The sequence below is a fragment of the Cherax quadricarinatus genome, chromosome 52 (genome assembly GCF_038502225.1).
Source record: "Cherax quadricarinatus isolate ZL_2023a chromosome 52, ASM3850222v1, whole genome shotgun sequence".
Lineage (NCBI taxonomy): Eukaryota > Metazoa > Arthropoda > Malacostraca > Decapoda > Parastacidae > Cherax > Cherax quadricarinatus.
This window is the reverse complement of record NC_091343.1, coordinates 15,257,203-15,283,589: the sequence shown is the minus strand read 5'-3', so window position 1 is coordinate 15,283,589 and position 26,387 is coordinate 15,257,203. Positions and strand designations below refer to the sequence as shown.

The window sequence follows — 26,387 nt, the reverse complement described above, 5'->3', positions numbered from 1 at the left end:
ATATACATATATATATACTCGTGTACTTACCCTTTTTTTTTTTTTTTTTTTTTTTTTTTGCATTCGCTGCTTCATGAACCGTAGTTTGAGTATTATTATTATTATTATTATAATCAAGGGGGAAGCGCTAAACCCGGAGGATTATTGGGGGGGGGGGATGTGGAAGGCATTCAGGCTTAATTCGGGGAACTGGAGCACAGCTGCTCACCAACATCAAGGAACCTTCCTTGAGGGGTAGTTTGAGTAGAGGACTGTGATTCATGATCTTGTTGCTGTTGAGTCTCTTGATCTAAGGAATTTAGAGTGCACTTCCTTGAATCAAACTTAATTGGCTCACATCTCTCAGATGCTATATGATCCCCTACGTCTTTAAAATTTCATCGTGAATATTAAATAATAATAATAAATGATAACCACGACTCGTGGGCACATTTATTAAGGAAACATTTCACCACAATTGGCTTGGTCTTCTTTTTGATTATAATAATAATTTAGTCCAAATGGACTGAAAAAAATCACTTGTGATCAGTGCATAGTGTCTTTTACCTACACACGGTTACCTATTTATTGTTACCTGAATTGAGGCAAAAGGTGTGACGATAAGAGGAAAGCGCTAAACCCGTAAGAGTCGTACAGCTCCTGGGGAATAGAAGACAATCAGGTTAAACCCAGGGAAGAGGAAGATATATCCGGTTCCTTGGATCAAGAATCCCTCTAAGTGTAACTCAAGTCTTTCCCTATACCTCTAGCCTTGCCAAGAAATTGAACTCGGGTCCCTCCGGTTGCGAGTTGAGCATGACTGAAACATCATCATAATTAATCTTTGCTTTCCCTCCTGACAGTGGTCAGGTATTAAATGAACTTATGCAAGAGTGATCTTGATCCAAATTATTTATTATTATAATCAAGGGGGAAGCACTAAACCCATAGGATTATACAGCGCCTGTGGGGGGATGTGGAAGATATTCAGGCTTAATTCTGGGAACCGGAGCACATATCCAATTCCCTAGATCAAGAGTCCCTCACCAGCATTAAGGAATCTTCCTTGAGGAGATCTTGATCCAAAGAATTGGACCTACCCTATCCTCCAACCCCTCTCATTTCTGAGGCACTTTATAACCTTTTCATGTTCGGTGATTCCCAAAATACCCAGGGTGAAAATAAGCACCCAAAGACATTAACCAACTCCCAAAAACATGAACAGTCACCCAAAGGAAGGAACAAACCCCCAAAGGCAAGAACAATCACCTAAAGGTAAGAACAAAACCCAAAGATAAGAACAAGCACCTAAAGTGGTTTATTACTATTATAATAATCATAGGGAGTGCTAAACCTGTAGGATTATACAGCACATGTGGAGGGGGGATTGAAGGTATTCAGGCTTAATTCCGGGAACCTGAGCACAGATCGAATTCCCTAGATCAAGAGCCCCCTCACCAGCATCTAGAAACCTCCCCTGAGGGGAGCTAGAGTGGAAAACAAGCGCCCAGGGCCAAGAACAAAGGAAGAATTATGGTTAAAAAGTAAGCCAATATAAATATAAGCCCTGAGGTGCATTACCTTAGCACACAAGGTGTACCATATATGTATAGCTATACATACATGTATACTGTTTGATGTTTAAATCCTAGTGCAATGACTTGCATTGTGTTTCAGATGTGGTGTGTTGAAGGTGCAGGAGTGATATAATTTACTAATGGGTTCAGATGTGGTATGAAGCACAAGAACAGTGGAGCACTGCAGTAGGCCTATTGACCCAAGCTAGGCAGGTCCAATTCACACTCAGCACACCCACTCATATAACTGTCCTGCTTAAATTTATATCTATCCAAATATCTCACTGTGCTGATGCTATCTCATAATTTCTTCAACCCATCTATAACTGTACTGTACTGCCAAACCGGAATTTCCCTATATCCTTTCTAAATATAAATTTGTCTGATTTTAATCCACTGCTACAAATCCTGCCTTGGTTAGATATTTTCTGCTAATTATTTATATTCATTTATTTATTCCTGTCTTCCATTTGTATAATTCTATCATATCTTTCTTATTCTAACTTTCCAAAGAATGCAAAATTAATTTAGTGATCGTTTGTATATTTTCCATCACATTTATATCCATTCTGTAATATGGAGACTAGATTATTATTATAATAAAAAAGAAGCGCTAAACCACAAGGGCTATACAGCGACTAGAGATAAGCAGCATAATCTAAATGAGACCTTACCAAAGATATATAAAATTTAAATATAACCTCAGGACTTACAGTGTAGTGATTAATGTATTATGTTGCAGGCATGATGGCATGGTGCTTGATGGTGATAGTGGCAACGTCCATGATAACAGAGGCCACCAGCAACATGGAAGACACAATCAAAGATATTTATGAGGAGTCACCAAAAGGTCAGCAGGGAAGATTCTTCATGAACTATGACCAATCGATTGCCTTCAACACCTCTGTAGCCTTCACTCTCCCACTCTTTACTTTTATCCTGCCCGGCGCAGCAGACTTTGCAGCTGCTGGCTACAACTCACAATCCTTCGGTGCCCTCACCTTCATAGCACTCTTCCTGTTGGGCATGCTGGGCCTGTCCATATACACCATCTCTCAGGAAGACATTGCCAGAGAGAGCTCTGGTGGACTCGACTTTCAAGAATCCGTATGGAACAATCTCGTCACTGAGTCTCTGTCGTTCCTGCCCAGTATGATGGACATGAAGAGTTGTTCCAGACTGGCCATTTGTAGTGCCCATGAAGATTCAGCCAGATATGGCTTCCTAGCCTGGCCTGTTCGAGTCCTCATGCCGTAAGTGCTATTTAACGTTATTCATCACTTTTCATCATAATTTGTACAGTGGACCCTCGACTAATGATATTAATTGGTACCCGAGAACGAATATCGTTAGTCAAGTTTTTTTATCGTTAGTCGAGGCAACATGTTAGCGTTAACATGTATCGTTAGTCGAATTTAACGTTAGAGAATGCCATCGTTGGTCGAGGGTCCACTGTATTTCTAGTTTGTGTGCTTGTAATACACACATATCTTTCCTTATGTTTACCACAAGTGAACATACCACTTATATCCATGAACAAATTACATATCATTCTGTCACCAAATATACTGGATATGGTTTGTTCACACTTGTATACATACGTGTACTTCATAAATTATTCAAATGCAAATTATTCAGTTCAAATATTAGATTTTCTTCCTCCCTAAACAGCAGTTGAATCAAAATATGGTAATAAATTTATAAACTCTTTTGTGGCATCTAAGATTAGCTACTTGAAGCCAACCAAGTTAATACTGTACAAAATTTCGATAACTTTTTCCCTCTGTATTTTCCAGGTCCCCAAGTCATGATGTACCTGAAGAGGAACTGACAGAGTGCCAGCAGGCAGCCAGGTATGGCAAAGAGGGAGAGGAAGAATGCCATTACAAGTACCCTTGTTTAGTCAATCCCCTTGACCTCATCCTTCTTATATACGACTACTGGTATGGTGACGAGTAGATCTCTGTCAACCACCAAGACAGCTGATGCAGCACAGCTGAGCCAACACTGCAGGTGGCAAGATGGAAGGCTCTGGGGAGAGTAACCCCCTCTCATCAGATGTTTGTCTGGGCATTTTTACATCTATTTACTCAAGTGGGCATTGGAATATTTTATAGAAGCGAGCAATTCTTGTATTAGTACATTGTGGGAAAAAGTCAAGTGTAACTTGTTCTGGATTTTGATTAGCAACCACTTAACCTTACATGATTACAAAGATGCAATAGTGATGAACCATGAACCTTGAGACCAAAAGGTATGGAGATTCTCAGATTATGATGTGGAACAGGTATGTTCCTGAAGGTCTGAGAAGCTTTTTCCTCTCACCTTCCGTCCGGTTCAACAGCTTCTCGCACACATATTCACAGTTTTGGGAAGCCCTTGAAGTTTATAATGTAGTCTTCTTATCTATTTAATTCATGTTAGGTGCTGAATCTATGTGGGCCATTCAGCACAAGACATGGTGGAGGCTTGATCCTTCGTTTGCTGAGCGCAAGACAGACATGCTTCGTATTTATACTCGCCTTTATCTGTAGTCTTCTTAAAAGAATTTTTAAACACCATTCAAGGTAGAAGACTTCACTTCATCACAGGAAAGCTTAATGTTTTGTATGGCATCCCTCACATTATATGACTGACCACTCGTGAATTGTTGGCTCGTTGGGTCCATTAGTATCCTCTACCAGCTAGGAAATTATAGGCACTGAATGTGGCAGTAACTTCCTGATCAAAAGGCTGGATCAGTGAGGTGGTGTTTGGTGGAAGGAACAAAATGCTAACACTTGGGTTGACATATTCAAGGTGTTTAGGGTGTCTTCTCATTGTCAAGGATGAGCAAGACCTTAAAAGATAAGCTGTACTCCCTGCAGTGGCACTCAGTCTCCATGATGAAATACTTTGTGAACCAGCCTTCAAAAATCTGGCCTGTCATCTATCCCTTCTTGTTAGCAGCCCATTGTACAGGCATCATGTTCTTACTCGACCCTTTCAATGCACGTACTGCTGCACAGTAGGACACTGAACCTGTCCTTTACCGCCTTGAATTCACATGCATCCTTCTCCTTAGAGATGTACATCCTAGATAGCCTCCACTTCCATAAAAGCCCCAATTCATCTGCCTTGCAACCTTGCTTAGGACTGCATAGCCCTCTGCAGCTATAATTGCTTTAAGATCAAGAAGCTGCAACACGATCAGCACTTACAGATTCTCCTCTCGTCTTAATGATGTAGTATACGTTTTAATGCTAAAGGAAGTTGTCAAACCAGCCCATACTAGCCATGAAGTGCTCCTGAGGATCACTTCCATCTTGTATAAGATGATCATAAATTTTCAGGGCCTTACCCCTGAGCAGAGCAGATTCAATTTCTCCCGGTTCTGGTCAACCACCCACAAAGTCAGTATTTTCTGTCTCCAACAATGGGTTTCTTTCTTGATGCTTTAGCATTAAACAGTGTAGACTACAGTGACAATAGTTTCACCATTCTTACTGGAGAGAATGACTGACACTACAACAATGAAAGTGTACCCAAGCACAGATGCCCCCCCTCACCTGCATCACAATAATTCATAATCTCCAGCTTGAAATAGCAATGCTCTGCAGTTACATTCTAGAGGTCAAGATCTATAGCAAAAGAATAGACAACAGTAGTCTTGCTTAGATAACCTAATGGCATTAAGAGCCTTGTTCAGTCACCATTAACAGTAAATCTTTCCAAAAGTGAATTTGAACACCAAGCATCATCTTTTATGCTATGATGTAGGACAAGGAAATATGGCCAAAAGTATAACCCCCAATGGCAGCTATCCTTGGTTTGCCTATTCCGTAAAACAAAGACAGTCTATGAATTTCTTGGGAAGGGTAAGGAATTCTGCACTGTTCTATATTAATCTATCATGTTGCTACACCTTTGTTGCACCTATGTAAAACTATGTGGAAAGCTGAACATGGTAAATCTTTTGGTAAATCTTATCCTGTTCAGGATAAGAATTTGAAATACAAGTTTGTGATGCTGCAGGAAAAATGCAGCCAAAAAATTGACATCCTTATTCTGTTTTTCACCACTGCTGAAAAAATGCTAGCAGAATTATACAAATGTTGATAAAATGACTCTTATTAATGTTTGTTCTACTAAAAAATGGATGCATCACCTTTCAACATCATAATTTAGAGTATTACTTATTATTGTTTTAATCAAAGGAAGCACTATACCCTGAAGAACAGGAGGCAATCAGGTTCAATCCAAGGAAGAGAAGTCCAGCGAGCTCTGTTCACATGTGAGAGGACGCGGTTGAACCATACTACAAGATGGGACATATAGGCAAGTCTCTAAACATCCACAGTCCATTACCTAGCAGTAAATACCTGGGACTTATGGACTTGTAGATCACATCCTAGAGAAGGACGTAAAAGAACCCCAGCAAAAATAAGCCATGCTGATTAGCTTTACTGGGTTATCCTGGGTTATTAACTCTTTAGTGTTAATAATCTAAATAAAATCTTCTTAACATTTAAGTTTAAAGGAAGGAGGATTTTCATCTGTTGAAAAATTTAGACATGAGCTACATGGATAAATTAACTGTGAGTAAATACAATTGCCTAGAAAATTGCTTTTGTGCATGTCATTTTATTGCAAGTTTTTGTGTATTCTGCATTGCTTGTCTTTTCCTTAGTTTGTGAACAAATGTCCTTTCCTAACTATTGTTGCTCTAAGATGCAAAAAGGATGCAAAAAGATAAATATCCCATTCAGGTTTATTATTTGAGTTGAAATTTAATTACCTTTATGCTTAAAATCCTTGGGCTAACTACCAAATTTCAGGACCAAATGATAATCTAGCCTAATGAAATAACTGCCAGTATCTAAAAAATTTTTTTTATTTTTGTATGAATTATTAATATTCACTCTGCATGTCCCAGACACTGAGGCCCCAAAGGAGATGCCTCATCAAATTAATAATCTGTACAGTAAAAGGACAAAAGTGCAACTAACGTGACATTTTTATTGTGGCAATGTTTCGCTCTCCAGGAGCTTTGTCAAGCCATAACAGCTTGACAAAGCTCCTGGAGAGCAAAACGTTGCCACAAAAAAAATGTCACATTAGTTGCACTTGTGTCCTTTTACTTTACATATTGTTGGTAATTCTAGGTAGTAGGTTGGTAGACAGCAACCGCCCGGGGAGGTACTACCGTCCTGCCAAGTGAGTGTAAAACGAAAGCCTGTAATTGTTTTACGTGATGGTAGGATTGCTGTTGTCTTTTGTCTGTCTCATAAACATGCAAGATTTCAGGTATGTCTTTCTACGTCTACTTACACTTAGGGAGCAAGGGACTAGTAATCCCTTCTCCTGTATATATTACTAAATTTGAAAGGAGATACCTTCGTTTTTCCTTTTCGGCAACCCCACCTCAGTGGGATACGGCCGGTGTGTTGAAAGAAAGATTGTCGGTAATTCTATCAACATTATTACAAATTAATACTCGAATGAAATGGCAACGGGCTAGGGGTGTTAATCCCAATACACAATGGTCTAACCTTCAAAATGTGGTAATTTAATAAGTCATTACAATAAAAAATTACATGTGTAATTTTTTAAAAATTAAGATCAATATCTGTTTATAAACTAAATACTTAACCCTTTGACTGTTTATGCCGTATAAATACGTCTTACGAGCCAATGTTTCTGACGTATTTATACGCACAAATTCTAGCGGCTTCAAATCAAGCGGGAAAGGCCTGGTAGGCCTACATGAGAGAGAATGGGTCTCAGTGGTCGGTGTGCACCCTGTGAAAAAAATCTGGGACCCAGCGGTGCATTGTGGGAACGCCATCTTGTTAGTCCATTTTCACCATGCCTCTCGGTAAGAAGTTCCTCACTCCTCAGCGGATTGGAGGTCTTTTGTTCCCAAGTGATAGCTCTAACAGCGATGAAAATGTCAGTGACAGTGAATTCCAGGGTTTTGAAATGAGTGTTACCGGAAAAAGTGCCCAGGATAACGTAATTAGTAATGAAAACCCAGATGACCCACAACCTTCCACCTCTGGTGCTAGGCCGGCTTGTTCACGTTCACGTTCGCCTGTACCAGGACGAAAGAGGAAACTATTTGGTCGTGTACAACACCCAGATGTTAGCTGTGAATGTGATAGTGATAGTGATTTCAAGGTCATTGAAAGCAGTTCTAGTGACAGTGAGGGTGAATATTCCCCAGTGAAGCGGCAGTATGTACGACGTAGCATGCGGTCTGGTAGTGTTTCATATGTTGTTCCAGGGGAAAGGAGAAACTCTGGGAGCACATCCCGTGGCCCTACACCACGACCTGATAGTGAAGATGACGATATTGTTACGATGGGTATGAATGATGTGAGTGAGGGAGCAGGCAGTGGTGGTGATAGTGAGGGTGGCACGGCCCATGTGGCACCATCAGCGGGCCACGCTACTACCCACGCTGCTGACTCTGCACAACAACCAGCCTCACCCGACCCCACACTCCCACAACCTGCACAATCACAACCTGCACAACCACAACCACGGTACAATATCTAGAACCCACCAGCAGACCGCATCTGGGATTGGCAGGACGGTGACAAGTTTGTTCCCAGTCCCCATGACTTTGATGAAACACAAAGTGGAATAAAGCCATCATGTCCACTTGGGAACAATGCTAGTGAACTGGACTGCTTTGAGTTATTCTTCGATGAACCCCTGAGGGACATCATTGTCAGGGAAACAAACACATACTATGATTACACCATGGCAAATACAATTCTCTCACCAAAATCACGGCTACACAAGTGGAAGGAGACAACTGTGGCAGAGATGTACCTGTTTTTTGCCACAATAATGCTTATGCCACATGTGTATAAGCACACTGTCACCACATACTGGGCAACAGAACGCCTGATTTCAACTCCAGGTTTTAGTGAGATTATAGGTGTCAATCGTTTCCTGATACTGTTACGTATGTTACACTTTTCAGACAAAACCAGGCCTGACAGAAGTGACAGGTTATATAAGATCAGAAATGTGTTTAAGTACCTGAAACAAAAGTGCTGCATATATTTTTATCCCTTCAGGAAGCTTGTTATTGATGAGTCCTTGATTTTATTCAAAGGAAGACTCTCATTCAAGCAATATATACCAAGCAAGAGGAAACGCTTTGGTATAAAGCTATTTGTACTGTGTGATTGCAGAAGTGGTCTAGTTTTGGATATCATTGTGTACACTGGCAGTAATACTTTGAGAGATACCATGAAGTTATTGGGTATCTCTGGTGATGTGGTTCGAACAATGATGGAACCATATCTTGGTAAGGGGCATATGTTATTTACTGATAACTGGTACACAAGCCCCTTACTCAGTGATTTCTTGCGAGTGAACTTGACAGACGTGTGTGGCACAGTGCGTGGTAATCATAAACATATGCCAAGGTTCGACGCTGGCACTCGCAGAGGTGAGGTGCAAGCCTTTGCTGCCAATGACATCATGGCATTTCGGTGGCATGACAAACATGATGTCACATTGTTGACATCAGTTCACAGAAATGAAATGGCACACAGTGGCAGGCACAACAGAGAGACCAATGAACCCATTCTAAAGCCTGCAGCTGTCATGGACTACAACCTCAATATGCGCTTAGTGGACAAATGTGACATGCACATTGGGTTTGCAGACTGTGTACGCAAGAGTTATAAGTGGTATATAAAACTTTTTTTCCATCTTGTTGATATCTCCATGCTAAATGCTTATAACATATACAAGTTGAAGACCAACAAAACACCAAAATATGGTGAATTTTGTTTGTCAATAATCAGACAAACAATCGCAAAGTACCAAGGAGCAACACCTGCAATAGACCAGCGCCCACGAAATTACCAACACACGCAATCTCGTTTCAGGCCTGTTGATCACTTCCCCATACAGCTGCCTCCTACCACTTCCAAGAAAAATGCTCAAAAGAGGTGATATGTATGTACACATACCACAAAATTCCCACAAACATGCAGAGACACTCGTTTTATGTGTGAGGAGTGTCAAGTGCCCCTCTGCATATACCCATGTTTCAAAGAGTTCCACAAGCTGCAGCAGTTCTAGGAACGTGTTCAGTGACTGTACATATGTATATATAATATGGAACAATAGTAATAAACATTGTTTTGTATTGTTTGTTTGTGTAAACAAAGTGTATACACAAACTAATAGTGATAAAGTGTGTTCAGTTATTGTGTTGTAAACAATGAGTGTATATTTGAACAATGCACCTTACATTGGTCTCACAGGCCACATAAGTTACTTGGAAAAGAAAAATATTGAAAAATGCAAGAAACCTTTGAATTAGAGTAAATAAAAGAATACCGGGTGGGCGGCAGTCACCGCTGTTGCCGTACGCACGTCACTTTCTGCAAACTTTGCGGCTCTATATCTTGGTAAGTACTGATGGCAAAAAAAATTTTTTAGGCTTAAAACACTCAGAAAAATATTCCTAACATTTTCATAAGAAAAAATAATTCTTTTTTTTTTTCGAATATTTGGCAACATAGAATGACAGTTTCAGAGAGGGGCCTGAAACAGTCAAAGGGTTAAAGGACTCTTTATTGTATATATTTCCTAATGCATAATGGCATCAGAAAATAGTGACCTAGACAGTTCTTATGACAAGTAAACTTTATTTAGGTTAAATTTATACATATTTTTTACAGGAAAATCATACAGAGGTTGCATTAAGTACATGATTATTATAGGCATACAGTGGCCACTAGTTTTGCACTGCAGAATTATTCACAAATTTCACAGGTTTCATGTAGGTAGGGCTTAAGAGGTATAAAATACCATTAAATTGCAAAGCAGACACAAAGGCAGAATAATTTTACCGAGACCTTTCAATTGAAGGCTAAGCCTTTTCAAGTCTGTCGAGAGTACTGTACAAGGAACATGTGAGAATACATAGGCAGAGTGAAGACCATAGGAGAGGTGCAGGGTGACCTGAACATATGATAACTGTAAAGGTCAAGTCAAGGAATTTGCTAAGGAAGGAAGATTTGGCAAGCCAAAAATTTGTTTATTCATGTACTTACTTAGATGTGGTTGTAGCACTCAAGTCTTAGCTCCTGGATTCACCCCCATTCCCCAACCTTATGGGTCCTATTGCATCTGTTCTTAAAACTGTATGGAGCCTACTTCCACCACTTCACTGAGATCATTTTTCCTTTCCAACCACTCTGAGACTGAAGATATACTTCTTGACATTCCTTTGGCTAATCTGTGTCTTTAACTTCTAACTATAACCCCAAGTACTGTTTCTCACCTCTTCAACAGCCTGTCCTTGTCATCCCTATCAATTCCTCTTGAGAATTTTGTATATTATTATTTCTCCCCTGTGTCTCCTGTCCTCCCCCATCATTAGATTCAGTACCATTAGCCTCTCCTCACAGTTCATACCTCTCTAAGCTCTGGAACAAGTCACACTGCATACTTCTGCACCTTCTCCAGTTCTTAACATGTTGTGCTCTAGTCTAGTACCAAGTGTCAATGCCTTTACAAAAGTAAGAATATATAAAAAGTAAAAACTGCACAAGAAACTAAATTAATACCACTCCACCTTTATGTAAGGCATATAAGGTGTAAATAAACTGCACAACCTACATTTCACTTCTGCATTATAAACTGCTCTATAAATTCAAGTTGCTCAGCATCCATGCGTTGAAGTGATTCATACTGGACACGCAGTCTTTCCAATTCTAGTTTCTTTTCTCCAATCAAGGCCTGCAAAACAAAAATCACACAAATTTTTATTGTGCAAAAACAAAATTCTACAAATAGAAATACAAAATTTTAATTTACCTCTCCTCACTATCTGCAAGACACATAGGTAAGCAATTATGGTGCAGTGTCATCTTAGCCTACAAATAAATAAAATGTGACTAAATTAGAGACATCGCCTAGCAAAAATGACTGAAAAATGGGAACATAATTTGTGCTTTGTAGAAGACTTAGCACAATGCTGCACCAATTACCCATTTGCCAATGGAGCTTTAGGTCATCTGACTGAGGCCTCTCGCTGGCTTACCGGTTCACCCCTTTAAAAATTATGGTCATGGAACCACTTTTTTTAATAGAGGTCAGCCTAGGAAAGGTTGGAGGGAGGACGTAAAGGAGGTTTTGTGTGTGAGGGGCTTGGACTTCCAGTAAGTATGCGTGAGCATGTTAGATAGGAGCGAATGGAGACAAATGGTTTTTACAACCTAACATGCTGTTGGAGTGTAAGCAGGGTAATATTTATGAAGGGATTAAGGGAAACCGGCAAGTCGGACTTGAGTCCTGGAGATGGGAAGTATGGTGCCTTCACTCTGAAGGAGGGGTGTTAATGTTGCAGTTTTATAACTGTAATGTAAGTGCACCTCTGGCAAGACAGTGATGGAGTGTATGATGAAGTTTTTTTTTCTTTTTCGGGCCACCCTACCTTAATGAGAAACGACCAATGTGTTAATAAAAAATAATAAAAATAATTTGCTACAGTTTGGACACAAGCTATGGGGGTGGAAACTATCTCCAAAAACATGATGCCAGATTTTGCCATTTAGTTAAAACAATATAGGAATTGTTACAGTGGGAAGCATCTCATTGTCATTCATGAGAACAGAAAAAACTCCCTCTACAACATGTCAAAATAATGCTTTTGGGCCATAACCAAGCTCACAGTAGCTTGGTAATATTTTCAAAGGTCGCATGAGCTCATAATACATTCAAGATATATAAAAAATCGTAGTACTCATGAGTTTTCCATTGGACACTGGATTCATAATGTCTTTGAGTTACAGTATATCAAAGCTCTTAACAGATAATAAGTGTATTGTGCTAAGGAACATTGGGGCTCATAGCAACACTAGAGATTAGTGTCAATGAGTAGTAATAGACACTTTTATATATTTTGTTAATCTGACAAATATTTACTTATATTTAATGACAAATATTTACTTATACAGTGGACCCCCGCATAGCGAACGCCTTGCATAGCGAACATTCCGCATAGCGAACGCTTTGATCGCTAAAATTTTGCCCCGCATAGTAGACAAAAACCCGCTCAGCGAACTTCGTCCGAGACGCGTCCAATGTGCGGCCTCGGCCAGCCTCACATGTGCCGCCTGTCCCATTGTTTACCAGCTAGCCTCCGCGGTAACATTCAAGCATACACTCGGAATATTTCGTATTATTACAGTGTTTTCGGTTCTGTTTGTTGAAAATAAGTGACCATGGGCCCCAAGAAAGCTTCTAGTGCCAACCCTGTGGTAAAAAGGGTGAGAATTAGTATGGAAATTAAGAAAGATTTTGAAGGGTTTGGGGCTAACCCTGAGAAGCCTATGCCAGTTGAACTGCAAACCTTTATGGATGAAAATCACCCTGACACAGCTGTTGCAAGGCGTGCTGGTGACTATTTCAATGACAATGTTATGGCCCATTTTAGACAAATCGTAAAGGAACGGGAGGTACACTAGAGATTAGTGTCAATGAGTAGTAATAGACACTTTTATATATTTTGTTAATCTGACAAATATTTACTTATATTTAATGACAAATATTTACTTATATTTAATTTTTAATTAATAATCCCTACAACAAACAAGTGCATGTGATGCCATAAATATACTACATTATTCCTGATAAGAAAAAATTTCCTAAACCTTCAACTGTTTATTAGAACAGCAATATTAAAAAATATATGCTAAAAATCTGAGGCTCCTCATCTTTATATCCCAGTGTTCACCCTGATGCTTACTCTGCTTATGCCAGTTGTGTAATGGCAGAGCTTTTTTTTTTTTTTTATATTTTAATAATGGCAGAGCTAGGTGTAAATGTACATAGCATATATGTATAATATCTATGTATGTCATTAATTTTAAATCTTAAAAAAATATATATGGAAACTGCCTTATTTTAAAGGATACTATTTACCTACCAATAGTTGCTGCTGCTGAGCCTCCCTCTGCTTACTCATGCTCTTTATCAAATTTCGTGAGCCGATAGCTCTCATTTTTTCCGACTCCACAGCTGAGCTCAGTGTGTCAGCAACTTGAATAAAATGATCAGCTCTTTCGTGAAAGTCGCGAATTTCTGAAACGATAAAACAATAAGCAAAACAATCAGCAGAAGATGCAACATTCCCTCAATGAAAAGGAGGGGCACCATGAGTACACTGAGAGACAACACAGTAAGGGTCAGGGGCCCAAGACTGATCAACTGCCACCCAGCATACATAAAGAGATTACCAATAGACCCTTGGCTATCTTCAAGAATGCACTGGACAGGCACCAAAAGTCAGTACCTGACCAGCTGGGCTGTGGTTTGTACATTAGTTTGTGTGTGGCCAGCAGTAGCAGCCTAGTTGATCAGGCTCTGATCCACCATGAGGCCTGGTTTCAGACTGGGCCACGGGGACGTTAACCCCCAAAACCCTCTACAGGTATACAGTATACTGATTGTAGAATTAAATTAAATGAATACATGTATGTATAAAATTATGAAAGGTATTTCCTATTACTATACTGTATACTGGAGAGAGATTCCTGGAAAATGCTGAAGTCCTTAATTTAAATATATTGTACATACAACTGCCAATACATTTCCTGATTGTTATAAACCATGGAAAAGACAGGAATACCTTTGATGAGTTTTGAGTCTTTCTACTCTCAGGGCCAGCTCCTCAAGAAAGGTTCCTTGATGTTGGTGAGGGGCTCTTGATCTAGGGAATTGGATCTGTGCTCCAGTTCCCTGAATTAAGCCTGAATGCCTTCCACATCCTCCCCAAAGGCGCTGTATAATCCTATGGGTTTAGCGTTTCCCCCTTTAATTATAATAATAATAATCTCAGTGCCAAGCTCATTTTATCTGTTTTAATTTCATGGGAGATTTTTGCCCCACAAAAGCACCTGCTAGAGAAATAAACATAAATGGGGGATAAGGACAAGAAACCATGGACAGCCAAGGTCCTCCTAAGTTGGGTAAGTTTGTGTTCACACTGTCACCCATCCAGTTATAAGCCAGACTCAGTGGTGCTTAACCTAACTGACTTGAGCAATGAGAACATGGTCCAAAGTATCATGGTGTGGTGTGATGAATGGTTTAGAAAACCGACAAGTTGAAGAATTGAGACACTTACGCAACACATGGGAATCTTTATTGAAGAAACGTTTCACCACACAGTGGCTTCATCAGTCCAATACAAAGTAGAAATGGGTAAGGAGAGGAGAAGTTTGAGGTAATCAGTCCCTCAACCTGGAATCGATGTGCTCAGTCCATCACTCTTGTAGGAAATGCAGCATAGGGCCAGAGAGGTGGCTTATACAGTGGACCCCCGGTTAACGATATTTTTTCACTCCAGAAGTATGTTCAGGTGCCAGTACTGACCGAATTTGTTCCTATAAGAAATATTGTGAAGTAGATTAGTCCATTTCAGACCGCCAAACATACATGTACAAACGCACTTACATAAATACACTTACATAATTGGTCGCATTCGGAGGTAATCGTTATGCGGGGTTCCACTGTATACTGCAGTCAGAGGAGGTGAAGCAGGAGGAGGCGGGATCACAGTGGGATCTGCCACTAGTGTAAGTAGGTCGTCGTCCAAAGTATTGGACTGATGAAGCCACTGTGTAGCAAAACGTTTCTTCAATAAAGATTCCCATGTGTTGCATAAGTGTCTCAATTCTTCATCATGGTGTGGTAATATTTAGTACCTTCATTCACTACAGCAGATTAGTATTAGGTACATGGAGTTGTTAAGCAATTATTTATAAGGTTTCTGGGCTAAATAAGAACATAAGAAAGAAGGAACACTGCAACAGACCTACTGACCCATGAGGAGCAGGTCCATCCCCCCCACCCCCCTGGATTAGCCCAATGACCCACCCAGTCTGGTCACCTCAAAGATGGAGCATGGTACCAGACCCAGCAACACAAGCTAGTCAGGTCCAACTCACACCCACCCACACCCACTCATGTATTATCTAATCTATTTTTAAAACTACACAACGTTTTAGCCTGAATAACTGTACTCGGAAGTTTGTTCCACTCATCCACGACTATTACCAAACCAGTGCTTTCCTATATCCTTCCTGAATCTGAATTTTTCCAACCTGAAACCATTGCTGCGAGTCCTGTCTTGGCTGGAAATTTTCAGCACACTATTTACATCCCCTTTATTTATTCCTGTTTTCCATTTATACACCTCGATCATATCCCCCCTAAGGTAAATGCATTTGATGAAATTAGGTTAGACAGTGCTGTGCCCTAGTAACTATGAAAACTGTATCAGGTCAGCCTGCTATCCTCCAATATTATTACCATGCATGAGAAAATTCACATCTGAGATTCTGCAATATGCTATGCAATGCTAGGTGTAAACCACTGACTTATTAATCTTGTGAGTCTCAGGTAATTTTATGTACAAGTACATATACATATATTGGTTATTCATGTTAACCTAAACAAATGTAACCTAACCGAGAATAACAAATATTAAAATTTCTGAAAAATTTTGATAAGTATCCCCATATTACACTATCTGGAAAAATGGTTATATATCCCACACCATCAGTGGATTCAGAGCCATCAAAGTATACAGCAATAGAAAGTGAATGCTAGTGAAAATGACCAGGAAAAAGGGAGAATATGTCCCTCTCTCAATGGGAAAGAGAAATGAAATGAGCAGGGTGAGCTGGAAAGGATGGCAGATTCAGAGAAGCAACCAGAGTCTACAAGATGAAGGTTAAAAAAGGTGTGATAAAGGACAATAACAATTGAAAGTGTTAGCTTTAAATTAAGGTTTTTAACCTGGAGGGCTAGCCATCTAGGATAACCCAGTAGAGTCTGTGCATGAGGAACTATTGTTTTATTACCTTTAATTTTCTTCCTCAATGTGTGACCCACAAGTCGATTAATACCTACTTGCTGTTAAGGAAACAGGGGCAGCAGGTATAAGGAAACATGCCCTAATTTGTGAGCTGAGGCTGCTACCAACTGAGCCATGGGCACCTGTATTGTATCATGCTAACTGAAAATCATTATATTCATGAGGAAGCACTAAGCTAGGGGCCATAAAGAGTCTGAGAAATGGAAGATTATCAAGTTTCATCCAAGGAAAGGATAACTTAAATTCCTTGGATGAGCCCTCACCAGCATCAAGACAAATTTTTATTTCTTCATGGTACAAAAATACATAATGTAGTTTACATGTAAGAAAATATTGGTAGGCACAAAAGAAAGCCACTAGTATGCAGTGCATTTCAGGCAAACTAATCCTAATGCTTGAAGACTACTTAAGAATTAGATTATTAAGTAGGATTTCTTAACCAGTTAATTACAACAGGAAAGTTAGCTAATGAACAAATGGTACAACATTAAAAATGTGCCTTATTATTTCGAAATGATTCAAGATCTGTTTTGAGGAGTTACCAAACAGAGATGGTGAAGATAAAAATTGTTATTTACAGTAGTGGTATAATGGGACAAAATATATAACAAATGTCTTTTGACCTGAGGAAATAAACAAAAGAAGAAGTGGTGTTTACTTACTATCAACAAATTCTTTGCACTCATCCTTAAGTTCTGTTGTCTGGTGAGCAATCTCCGGCTCCAAGACACGGATTTTGTTGAGCTCATCAAAATACAGCCCAGCCTTAGCCAATGTTTCATCAGCCATGATAAATGCACACTCTTACCTATAGAGTAAATAGTGATTAATCATGATAATAATAATATACTGTATACATAAAGAATACAAAGTAAAAATAAAGTGACTGGACCAATACACAAATAACCTGCACATAAGAAAAACATACAATGACATTTAGGTTCAGCTTGGATTGAAACATCATCATAAGTCAAACCAAACCACCATCATAAGTCAGACCGAAACATCATCGTATATCAGACCAAAACATCGTCATAAGTCAGACTGAAACATCATCATAAGTTTCTCCTATGTGGAGGTTATTCGTGTATTGTATACATAATAACATAGTGACTAATAATGTACTGTATATATGTAGAAAGTAACATACATAGTAACTAGCAATGTATCAGTAATATATATGGGTAATAGTGTCCAGTATATAATAAACCAATAATGTCTATATGACATTGTATAAGAGCTAGACACAGTCCTGTGAGCCTCAGTAGGTAGACGCTGTGTTTGTCTGTACAAGAACTGTGTCTGGTATTCGCTCTTTTGACTACACTGTTCCCTATCAATCATTTGAGTTATAAGTTAAATCATATAATTTGTGGATGAGTGGAACAAACTCCCAAGTACCGTTATAGAGGCCAGAACGTTGTGTAGCTTTAAAAATAGGTTGGATAAATACATGAGTAGATGTGGGTGGGTGTGAGTTGGACCTGATAGCTTGTGCTAACAGGTCGGTTGCCGTGTTCCTCCCTTAACTCAATGTGACCTGACCTGACTAGGTTGGGTGCATTGGCTTAAGCCGGTAGGGACTTGGACCTGCCTCGCATGGGCCAGTAGGCCTTCTGCAGTGTTCCTTCGTTCTTATGTTCTTATGTTCTTATTACCTATGTACGTCTAAGATGATTTTTTATTGTTTTAGCTAACACACATGTAAATATAAATAACTCTTTTTACCTTATTCCTAGTATATCTCCTCTATAATAAGATATTATCTCCTTTATAGTATAATAATAAGGTATTCAAGGGATCCCAATGGAAATAAGTCAATTTGACTTTTTTTGGGTTATCTCAGGTTCTCTACACATATGCTGCTATGTATGATAATCTATGTAAATGTATTTATGTATACCTGAATAAACTTACTTAAATATCACTGTATTAACTGTTAAATAAAGGGAACAGCTCCTGGAGAACGAATCGTTGCCACAGTAAATGTCACATTATTTGCACTTGTGTCCGTTTACCTAACATATTGTGGTTAATTCTACCAACGTTAATACACTGTATAACTGCACAATAGTCTGTAAAACCTTATGTATAGAACCTCAATACAGCTTATAGTAAAAAATAATCCATTTTCCTCTTCTTTCTTCTTTCTTTGTTGGGTTTATAAGGACCACTGACAGCATAAGCCGTATCGAGTCCGGTTTCTCGATGGTACCAGGAAAATTTGTTGCCCAAGGTTGGGCGATGAAAGAAAAGGAACAAAATTTCCTTTGAGACAGAAACTTGAAGTTTCCAATTAGATCCGGTGGACGCCCTTCCCAAGCCCCAGCAGAGAGGGACACCAACACTCCCACCTGAGTTTAGTAACCGGCTTCCCACCAAAGACCCTTAAAGAATTTTCCGCAGAGCGGAAAAAAACGGAGCTGGCTACAGTAAGCCGATGTACAGGTGCCTCTCCTGTAGAGTGTCAGGTGCCCCTCCTGTAGAGTGTCAGGTGCCCCTCCTGTAGAGTGTCAGGTGCCCCTCCTGTAGAGTGCCAGGTGCCCCTCCTGTAGAGTGCCAGGTGCCCCTCCTGTAGAGTGCCAGGTGCCCCTCCTGTAGAGTGCCAGGTGCCCCTCCTGTAGAGTGCCAGGTGCCCCTCCTGTAGAGTGCCAGGTGCCCCTCCTGTAGAGTGCCAGGTGCCCCTCCTGTAGAGTGCCAGGTGCCCCTCCTGTAGTGCCAGGTGCCCCTCCTGTAGAGTGCCAGGTGCCCCTCCTGTAGAGTGCCAGGTGCCCCTCCTGTAGAGTGCCAGGTGCCCCTCCTGTAGAGTGCCAGGTGCCCCTCCTGTAGAGTGCCAGGTGCCCCTCCTGTAGAGTGCCAGGTGCCCCTCCTGTAGAGTGCCAGGTGCCCCTCCTGTAGAGTGCCAGGTGCCCCTCCTGTAGAGTGCCAGGTGCCCCTCCTGTAGAGTGCCAGGTGCCCCTCCAGTAGAGTGCCAGGTGCCCCTCCTATAGTGCCAGGTGCCCCTCCTGTAGAGTGCCCGGAAGGCAAAATAGATGAGGACAAGAGTCCCAGTGAGAACGGTGGAAATTTGTCACTGATACACAGGCGAGAGAGAGACGTCCACACCCGACGAAGGCTGGCGCAGAAGTCCATCGATTTTCCTCTCTGGAATGCTGTTACAAATTGTTGTCGTTGTTGGAAATAAGGGTCACCAAAGCCACATGACAATAATAATAATAATAATAATAATAATAATAATATATCTTTATTTACTACAAGTACATGTACAAGGGTATATAGACCATAGACCATATCATAAAAATCTTTGAAAGGGTCCTAAGAAGCAAGGTCACCACCCATCTAGAAACCCATAAATTACACAACCCAGGGCAACATGGGTTTAGAACAGGTCGCTCCTGTCTGTCTCAGCTACTGGATCACTACGACAAGGTCCTAGATGCACTAGAAGACAAAAAGAATGCAGATGTAATATATACAGACTTTGCAAAAGCCTTCGACAAGTGTGACCATGGCGTAATAGCGCACAAAATGTGTGCTAAAGGAATACCAGGAAAAGTTGGTAGATGGATCTATAATTTCCTCACTAACAGAACACAGAGAGTAGTAGTCAACAGAGTAAAGTCTGAGGCAGCTACGATGAAAAGCTCTGTTCCACAAGGCACAGTACTTGCTCCCATCTTGTTCCTCATCCTCATATCTGACATAGACAAGGATGTCAGCCACAGCACCGTGTCTTCCTTTGCAGATGACACCCGAATCTGCATGACAGTGTCTTCTATTGCAGACACTACAAGGCTCCAGGCGGACATCAACCAAATCTTTCAGTGGGCTGCAGAAAACAATATGAAGTTCAACGATGAGAAATTTCAGTTACTCAGATATGGTAAACACGAGGAAATTAAATCTTCATCAGAGTACAAAACAAATTCTGGCCCCAAAATAGAGCGAAACACCAACGTCAAAGACCTGGGAGTGATCATGTCGGAGGATCTCACCTTCAAGGACCATAACATTGTATCAATCGCATCTGCTAGAAAAATGACAGGATGGATAATGAGAACCTTCAAAACTAGGGATGCCAAGCCCATGATGACACTCTTCAGGTCACTTGTTTTATCTAGGCTGGAATATTGCTGCACACTAACAGCACATTTCAAGGCAGGTGAAATTGCTGACCTAGAAAATGTACAGAGAACCTTCACGGCGCGCATAACGGAGATAAAACACCTCAATTACTGGGAGCGCTTGAGGTTCCTGAACCTGTATTCCCTGGAACGCAGGCGGGAGAGATACATGATTATATACACCTGGAAAGTCCTAGAGGGACTGATACCTAACTTGCACACGAAAATCACTCACTACGAAATCAAAAGACTTGGCAGACAATGCAACATCCCCCCAATGAAAAGCAGGGGTGTCACTAGCACGTTAAGAGACCATACAATAAGTGTCAGGGGCCCGAGACTGTTCAACTGTCTCCCAGCATACATAAGGGGGATTACCAACAGACCCCTGGCAGTCTTCAAGCTGGCACTGGACAAGCACCTAAAGTCGGTTCCTGACCAGCCGGGCTGTGGCTCGTACGTTGGTTTGCGTGCAGCCAGCAGTAACAGCCTGGTTGATCAGGCTCTAATCCACCAGGAGGCCTGGTCACAGACCGGGCCGCGGGGGCGTTGACCCCCGGAACTCTCTCCAGGTAATAGCTGATATCAATGACATACTATTATATAGAAAACCGCTTGTTATGCAGAACATTTCGACTAACACCCACGTACCCATTTTAATGACAGGTGAACATCGACTACCGGTGTAAAGAAATACGTCCAATGTTTCTACCTTCGCTGGGAATCGAACTCGGATGCTCGCCGTGTGGAGCGAGAGGTTTAGCCACCTGGCCACGGAGCACCAAATTTATGGTGTTTGTCGTATATTTTTATATAATGGTCTTGAGGAAATACATTTATTATGGACACAAAAATTATATAGATTTAACTTAAGATATTATTATTATTATTATTATTATTATTATTATTATTATTATTATTATTATTATATTCATTAGGGAGAGCTATAACTTGAGAGTCATCTAGGTCCTAATTCCTAGTGCAATAGCAAGCAATCAAGCTCGACCTAAAGGAAGTCAAGATAAAATTCCTTGGATCAAGAGCCCCTCATCGGGAGGGAAGGCTAACCTAAGATAACTCATTCAAGTCAGTGTGATTTATTTCTATTCAGGTCCCCACCCTCATCCTTTTCTTTTTAGCCTCCATCTCCCGACGTTCGGGTACGAAATGTTACAGAAATCTGGGTTGAGATAAATCTGAGGGAGAAAGTTTATATCTAAATTTCACTGTTTTAAACAGTATTAAATTGTAATAGATCATAATGTAAATTGTTTTATTGTAATACTGTAATTTTTATAAACTAATTCAATATTGTAATTATTCTCTACTAGACTTATCAAAGCCATGTAGCGTTACTTGATAGAATATTATTCAAATCTCTGGTACTCACTGTAACTTATCTAATGACCATATGAATTATTATTGCCTTCCTAAACTGAAGTTAATTTTTAAGTTTGCCCGAATTGCTCTGCATACAAAGGGGCTTTTGGCGGGTTATCCTAAGTAATTTTCACACGTTAAACTGTGTGATAATTGTACTTATAAACTTACTAACGTTTCCACTTGTGCTGGGATGGAGTCTCCAGATGAGAGCCAGAGAAATTATTATTATTATCATTATTATTATTATAACTAAGCGCTAAACCCACAAGGGTCATACAGCGCTGACGAAGAGAACATAAGAATAAAGGAGGAACACTGCAGTAGACCTTCTGGTCCATACTTGACAGATCCTCAAATCCAATAATTTCCACCAACATATTTTTCCAACCCATTATCAAAAATACCCAAGAAGTTAGCTTCAGTACCTCATGATAGTTATGTAAATGGTATATAATACTGACAAGTAGATGAGCAAGACACGTGCAACAGTTTATCTTCATTGTTGAATTATTATTATTATTATAATCAAAAAGAAGCGCTAAGCCACAAGGACTATACAGCAATTCATTGTTGAAGCATTTCGCCTACACAGTAGGCTTCTTCAGTCGAATATGGAGAAGACAGCAGAAGCAGTGATTATAAACTAGCGTACTAAGCTCACACACTGAGTTCCAGAGATCGAGTCTCAGGTACGGCTGGAAAACATTAGGGACGTGTTTCCATAAGACACCTGCTGTCCCTGTTAACCCATCAATATAAAATAGGTACCTGGGGTTTCATGAAAAGCACTTTTGAATACAGTATATGAATATATCCTTTGGTTTGTATAAATTAGATTCACTGCCAATTAATAGAACTACTGTACAACTATGATACTTTTTTTTTTGTGTTAAGTAGTCAGTAAGCCACTAAATTAAGTCTGCTCTCTTTGCACTGCACCCCATTATTGTTAAAATATAATCTCAATGTACTACTTGCTTAGAAATAAATGAATTTGAATTTAGTGGACTGGTGTGGGTCGCATCCTGGGACAAAACTGACCTAATTTGCCCGAAATGCTCAGCATAACAAGCGGCTTTCTATACAGTAATACTGTATGTCATTGATATCAGTTATGCTCGTATACCTTGTACATATACTTGTAGAAATAAAGGCATTATTATTAAGCTCTACGTTATCTAGTTTGTAAGTATGGGGGCCATTTTCATTCTCAAGGATTACTACCTTATACATGCCCACAATGAATTGCGTCTGCCACTTTTCAGACCATGACATTAGTTAGTCCATATCTACCTGAAGTTCAGTAGTATCCTCTTCAGAATCTATTATTCGGCCTTTTTTTTGTCTGAATTTTCAACCTTTTTTGTCATCAGCGAATTTTCGACCTATTTTTGTCATCAGTGAATTTGTGTCACTTGGTATTTCCTTGACTAGGTCATTAATGTAAATTATGAACAAAAATGGGCCTAAAACTGATCTTTGTGGAGCACCACTAGTGACTGGACCCCATTATGATTCCACCCCATTTATGCACTCTCCTTTCTCAACTCTACCCTATACTTCTTCAACCTCATTACCTATGTTCTCACCAGCCCATCTTTCTCCCAGTAGTTGCTTATATCTTACCTACCTCCTCCTTTAGTTTATAAACTTTCAACTCTCTCTTGCTGATGCCATTCTCCTTGTATTCCATCTACCTCTTACTCTCATGGGGGTTACAAATAAAAATTATTATTATTACGTTTATGGAGAGATTATGTATTATGGGGAGTGCTAAACCCATAAGGGTTATACAGCACCTGTAGGGTGGGAGTGGGGGGGGGTTGGATGATAAACATTCAGGCTTAATTCAGGGAATTGGAGCACAGATCCAATTCCCTAGATCAAGAGCCCCTCACCAGCATCAAGGAACCTCCCTTGAGGGGATTCATGGAAGAACTTAACAGGGATAATAAGTCTAGTTGCTTGGTTCAAGAGCCCTCTCACTAGCATCAATGCATCTCTGTCAAGGGGCCTGGTTGAATAACCTTGGCCAGTATGGCCCATGCAATGAAGGACAATGCAATTCCACATCACAGGAAGTAGAGTCTTAAGTAGCAAACCATAAGCATTTTGTTGAGCACTCTATAGAGCAGCTTATGCCTCCATATCTGCCTGTTTATTTCCCAGAATCCCATCATGTCCTGAACACCATGACTTTTTGTAGTTTTATCTGGAGTACAGATGGGATAGCCACTCGTGAATTTTATGGGGTACAGAATGCATTATAACATTCTATACCATAATGCATTCTGGGAGACAATATCCAATGAACAGGGGCCCACTGTAACCAGTAATCATGACTAGAGCAGTAAGTGAGATTGGCATGGAGTTCTGCAATAAGCAATAGGTCTTAACAGCCAGGTACAAGTCCTCATCATCATTGAAAAACCAATATCTCAGTTTCAACTTATCATTAAATAAGCTTGGTATTAAACATGATATGAATCATGCTTCAGTAAATTAGCAGAGTTCGTTAACCGTGTTGTGTTTGTGGGGTATTAATCCCTAACTGTAGACATGAACCTCAAGAAGCATAAGAGTGGCAAGAAATAAACTCTATCTCCTAGACAGCAATAAAATCCAGGTCACAGCCCAGAGTGCAGGATGCTATGCAAGGCGAGACATAAGGAGTTGAAAGTGCAAAGGTAGGGGGGGTTAGTGCAAGTGTATAATTGAAAATCACAGTAGGTGTAAGAAGTTAAGTTTCTGTTAAAGTGTCAGTTTATGTCAAAGATTCAACCTCCAGTGAGACTGGTTAGTGTGTTAAGGTGGTAAAGGTGTTGTAAATCAGTCCTGAGCACCTGCTGATAGACAGGACAATCTGTCAAGATATGCTGTATAGGGGTCAAGCATGTTTAGGGAACTGGAAGCAATCAGAAGAAAGGATAGGTCCAATTCCTTGAATTATAAATCCCTTGATATCTAAGGACCTCTCCTGAGTGGATTTCAAACAATAATTGAGATACATAGGCATTAACCATTATTATTATTATTATTATAATCAAGGGGGAGCACTAACATTAACCATTAAAAGGAAGAGTTTAATAACAGCTACAGGACTAAAAGGGTGCATAACCCTCCAGTGTACAATTTACTCTATCCAAAACTGACCAGATAAAAGTCAAACCTACATATGGGTCACAGCTGTAAGTCTTGGGGGTCAACTTCCAGGAAAGAGAAACCTTGGAGTACATGGGTGTCTCTCCACACAGAGTAAATCCATGTCTTTACAGCTGCTCTTCTCAGTCACAACTGTGTGTTATGGAAAACACCAGCCAGCATAACCCATGGTATTTCTGGAGCTTGCAAGCCTTTGCCTTTAAAGTTGTGGCTGCCCATGGATGTTTGATTGCATAAGAACAATTGAAATAGGTATCCCAGCCTAAATGGGAGTACATGTTTAGTAAGTGCATATTTTTTGTTTATGTCATGTCAACCAAATATTTCTAGGCCATACAAACAAGTTTAAACTGCATATAATACTGGGAACAATTTTAAAAGGCATGATTGACATAAATTTTATTTAGAAGACATTGTAATAGTATACAGAAAACTGATGTACCAGTTCATGCATATCAAACCAGATCCGTATGACAAGCACATTGCATTAAAAAAGTTAAGATATAAAAACTAATACTATTTAAAATATAGTATCAAAATACGTATTAAGAAATCTTAGAATTATTAGCATTTAAATTTTTTTTTCTAAAATGCTGTTATTCTATACCAATTTTGAAATAAAACAATATACAGTTATTTGCTTAATATTGTTATATATTCTTAATGAAATTATTTTGACATTTCAAAGCAAAGATGACAAGAACAAAATTAGTTCAGTAACTAATTTAACTTTACAAGCAATGTAATAATCTATAACAAATTTACATAGTTAAATACGTTCTGGTTTAATGAATAATTTTAATAGCTCGTATAAACCACAAGGAATAGCAAAAGTAGTCACAAGGAAGGTTTGCTTAAGGCCACCATAAGGGTTCATTCTGAGGATTAAACTTGATATAATCCACATTAACTTTCACAAGATTATGAAAAATGTTAGTACCACCACTGCTATTTTCAAATCATGTGAATTCTGAACATTAAACTCACTCACTCACATTGTATGTGCATGTGTGTCTGTATGTGCATCTGTAAATATATATATATGTATACAATCATGTATGCATGTATATATTTTTTAGGCTCTTTGTTGATGCTAGTTCTTTTGGGATATTCTGAAGACAAGCTGCAAAAGACTGGTGTACAAATTTGGAAGAGTACATAAAACAAAAGAAATTAGATGTGATCCTGTGAAAGCCAGGTGAGGAGGGTAAAAAAAAAGACTGATAGACTGAATATCAGATTGAAAGGAGGGAGTATGGT

The 26,387-nt window shown here is 39.7% G+C and overlaps 2 protein-coding genes across 6 annotated transcripts; one reads left to right on the top strand and one right to left on the bottom strand.

The window, feature by feature from the left end:
• Window positions 1–213: 213 nt before the first annotated feature.
• On the top strand, window positions 214–6,815 carry LOC138854215 (uncharacterized). Of its 2 annotated transcripts, none has more exons than XM_070096092.1 (3): window positions 214–1,254; window positions 2,299–2,809; window positions 3,353–6,815. In XM_070096092.1, exons 1-3 carry the CDS (start codon window positions 1,197–1,199, stop codon window positions 3,513–3,515), a joined length of 732 nt encoding a protein of 243 aa, XP_069952193.1. In that variant the 5' UTR covers window positions 214–1,196; the 3' UTR covers window positions 3,516–6,815. The 2 variants fall into 2 exon arrangements, with proteins under 2 accessions (XP_069952193.1, XP_069952194.1); XM_070096093.1 differs by lacking the exon at window positions 214–1,254 and adding an exon at window positions 1,375–1,523.
• A 3,381-nt stretch (window positions 6,816–10,196) lies between these two features.
• On the bottom strand, window positions 10,197–19,576 carry IFT20 (intraflagellar transport 20). Of its 4 annotated transcripts, none has more exons than XM_053788221.2 (4): window positions 19,539–19,576; window positions 17,121–17,266; window positions 13,504–13,658; window positions 10,197–11,312 (listed from the first exon to the last, which is right to left on the bottom strand). In XM_053788221.2, the coding sequence occupies exons 2-4, from the start codon at window positions 17,245–17,247 to the stop codon at window positions 11,196–11,198; spliced, it is 399 nt and encodes a 132-aa protein (XP_053644196.1). In that variant the 5' UTR covers window positions 17,248–17,266; window positions 19,539–19,576; the 3' UTR covers window positions 10,197–11,195. The 4 variants fall into 4 exon arrangements, with proteins under 4 accessions (XP_053644196.1, XP_053644195.1, XP_053644194.1 ...); XM_053788220.2 differs by lacking the exon at window positions 19,539–19,576 and adding an exon at window positions 18,543–18,941; XM_053788219.2 differs by lacking the exon at window positions 19,539–19,576 and adding an exon at window positions 18,557–18,939.
• Between the last annotated feature and the right edge of the window lie 6,811 nt (window positions 19,577–26,387).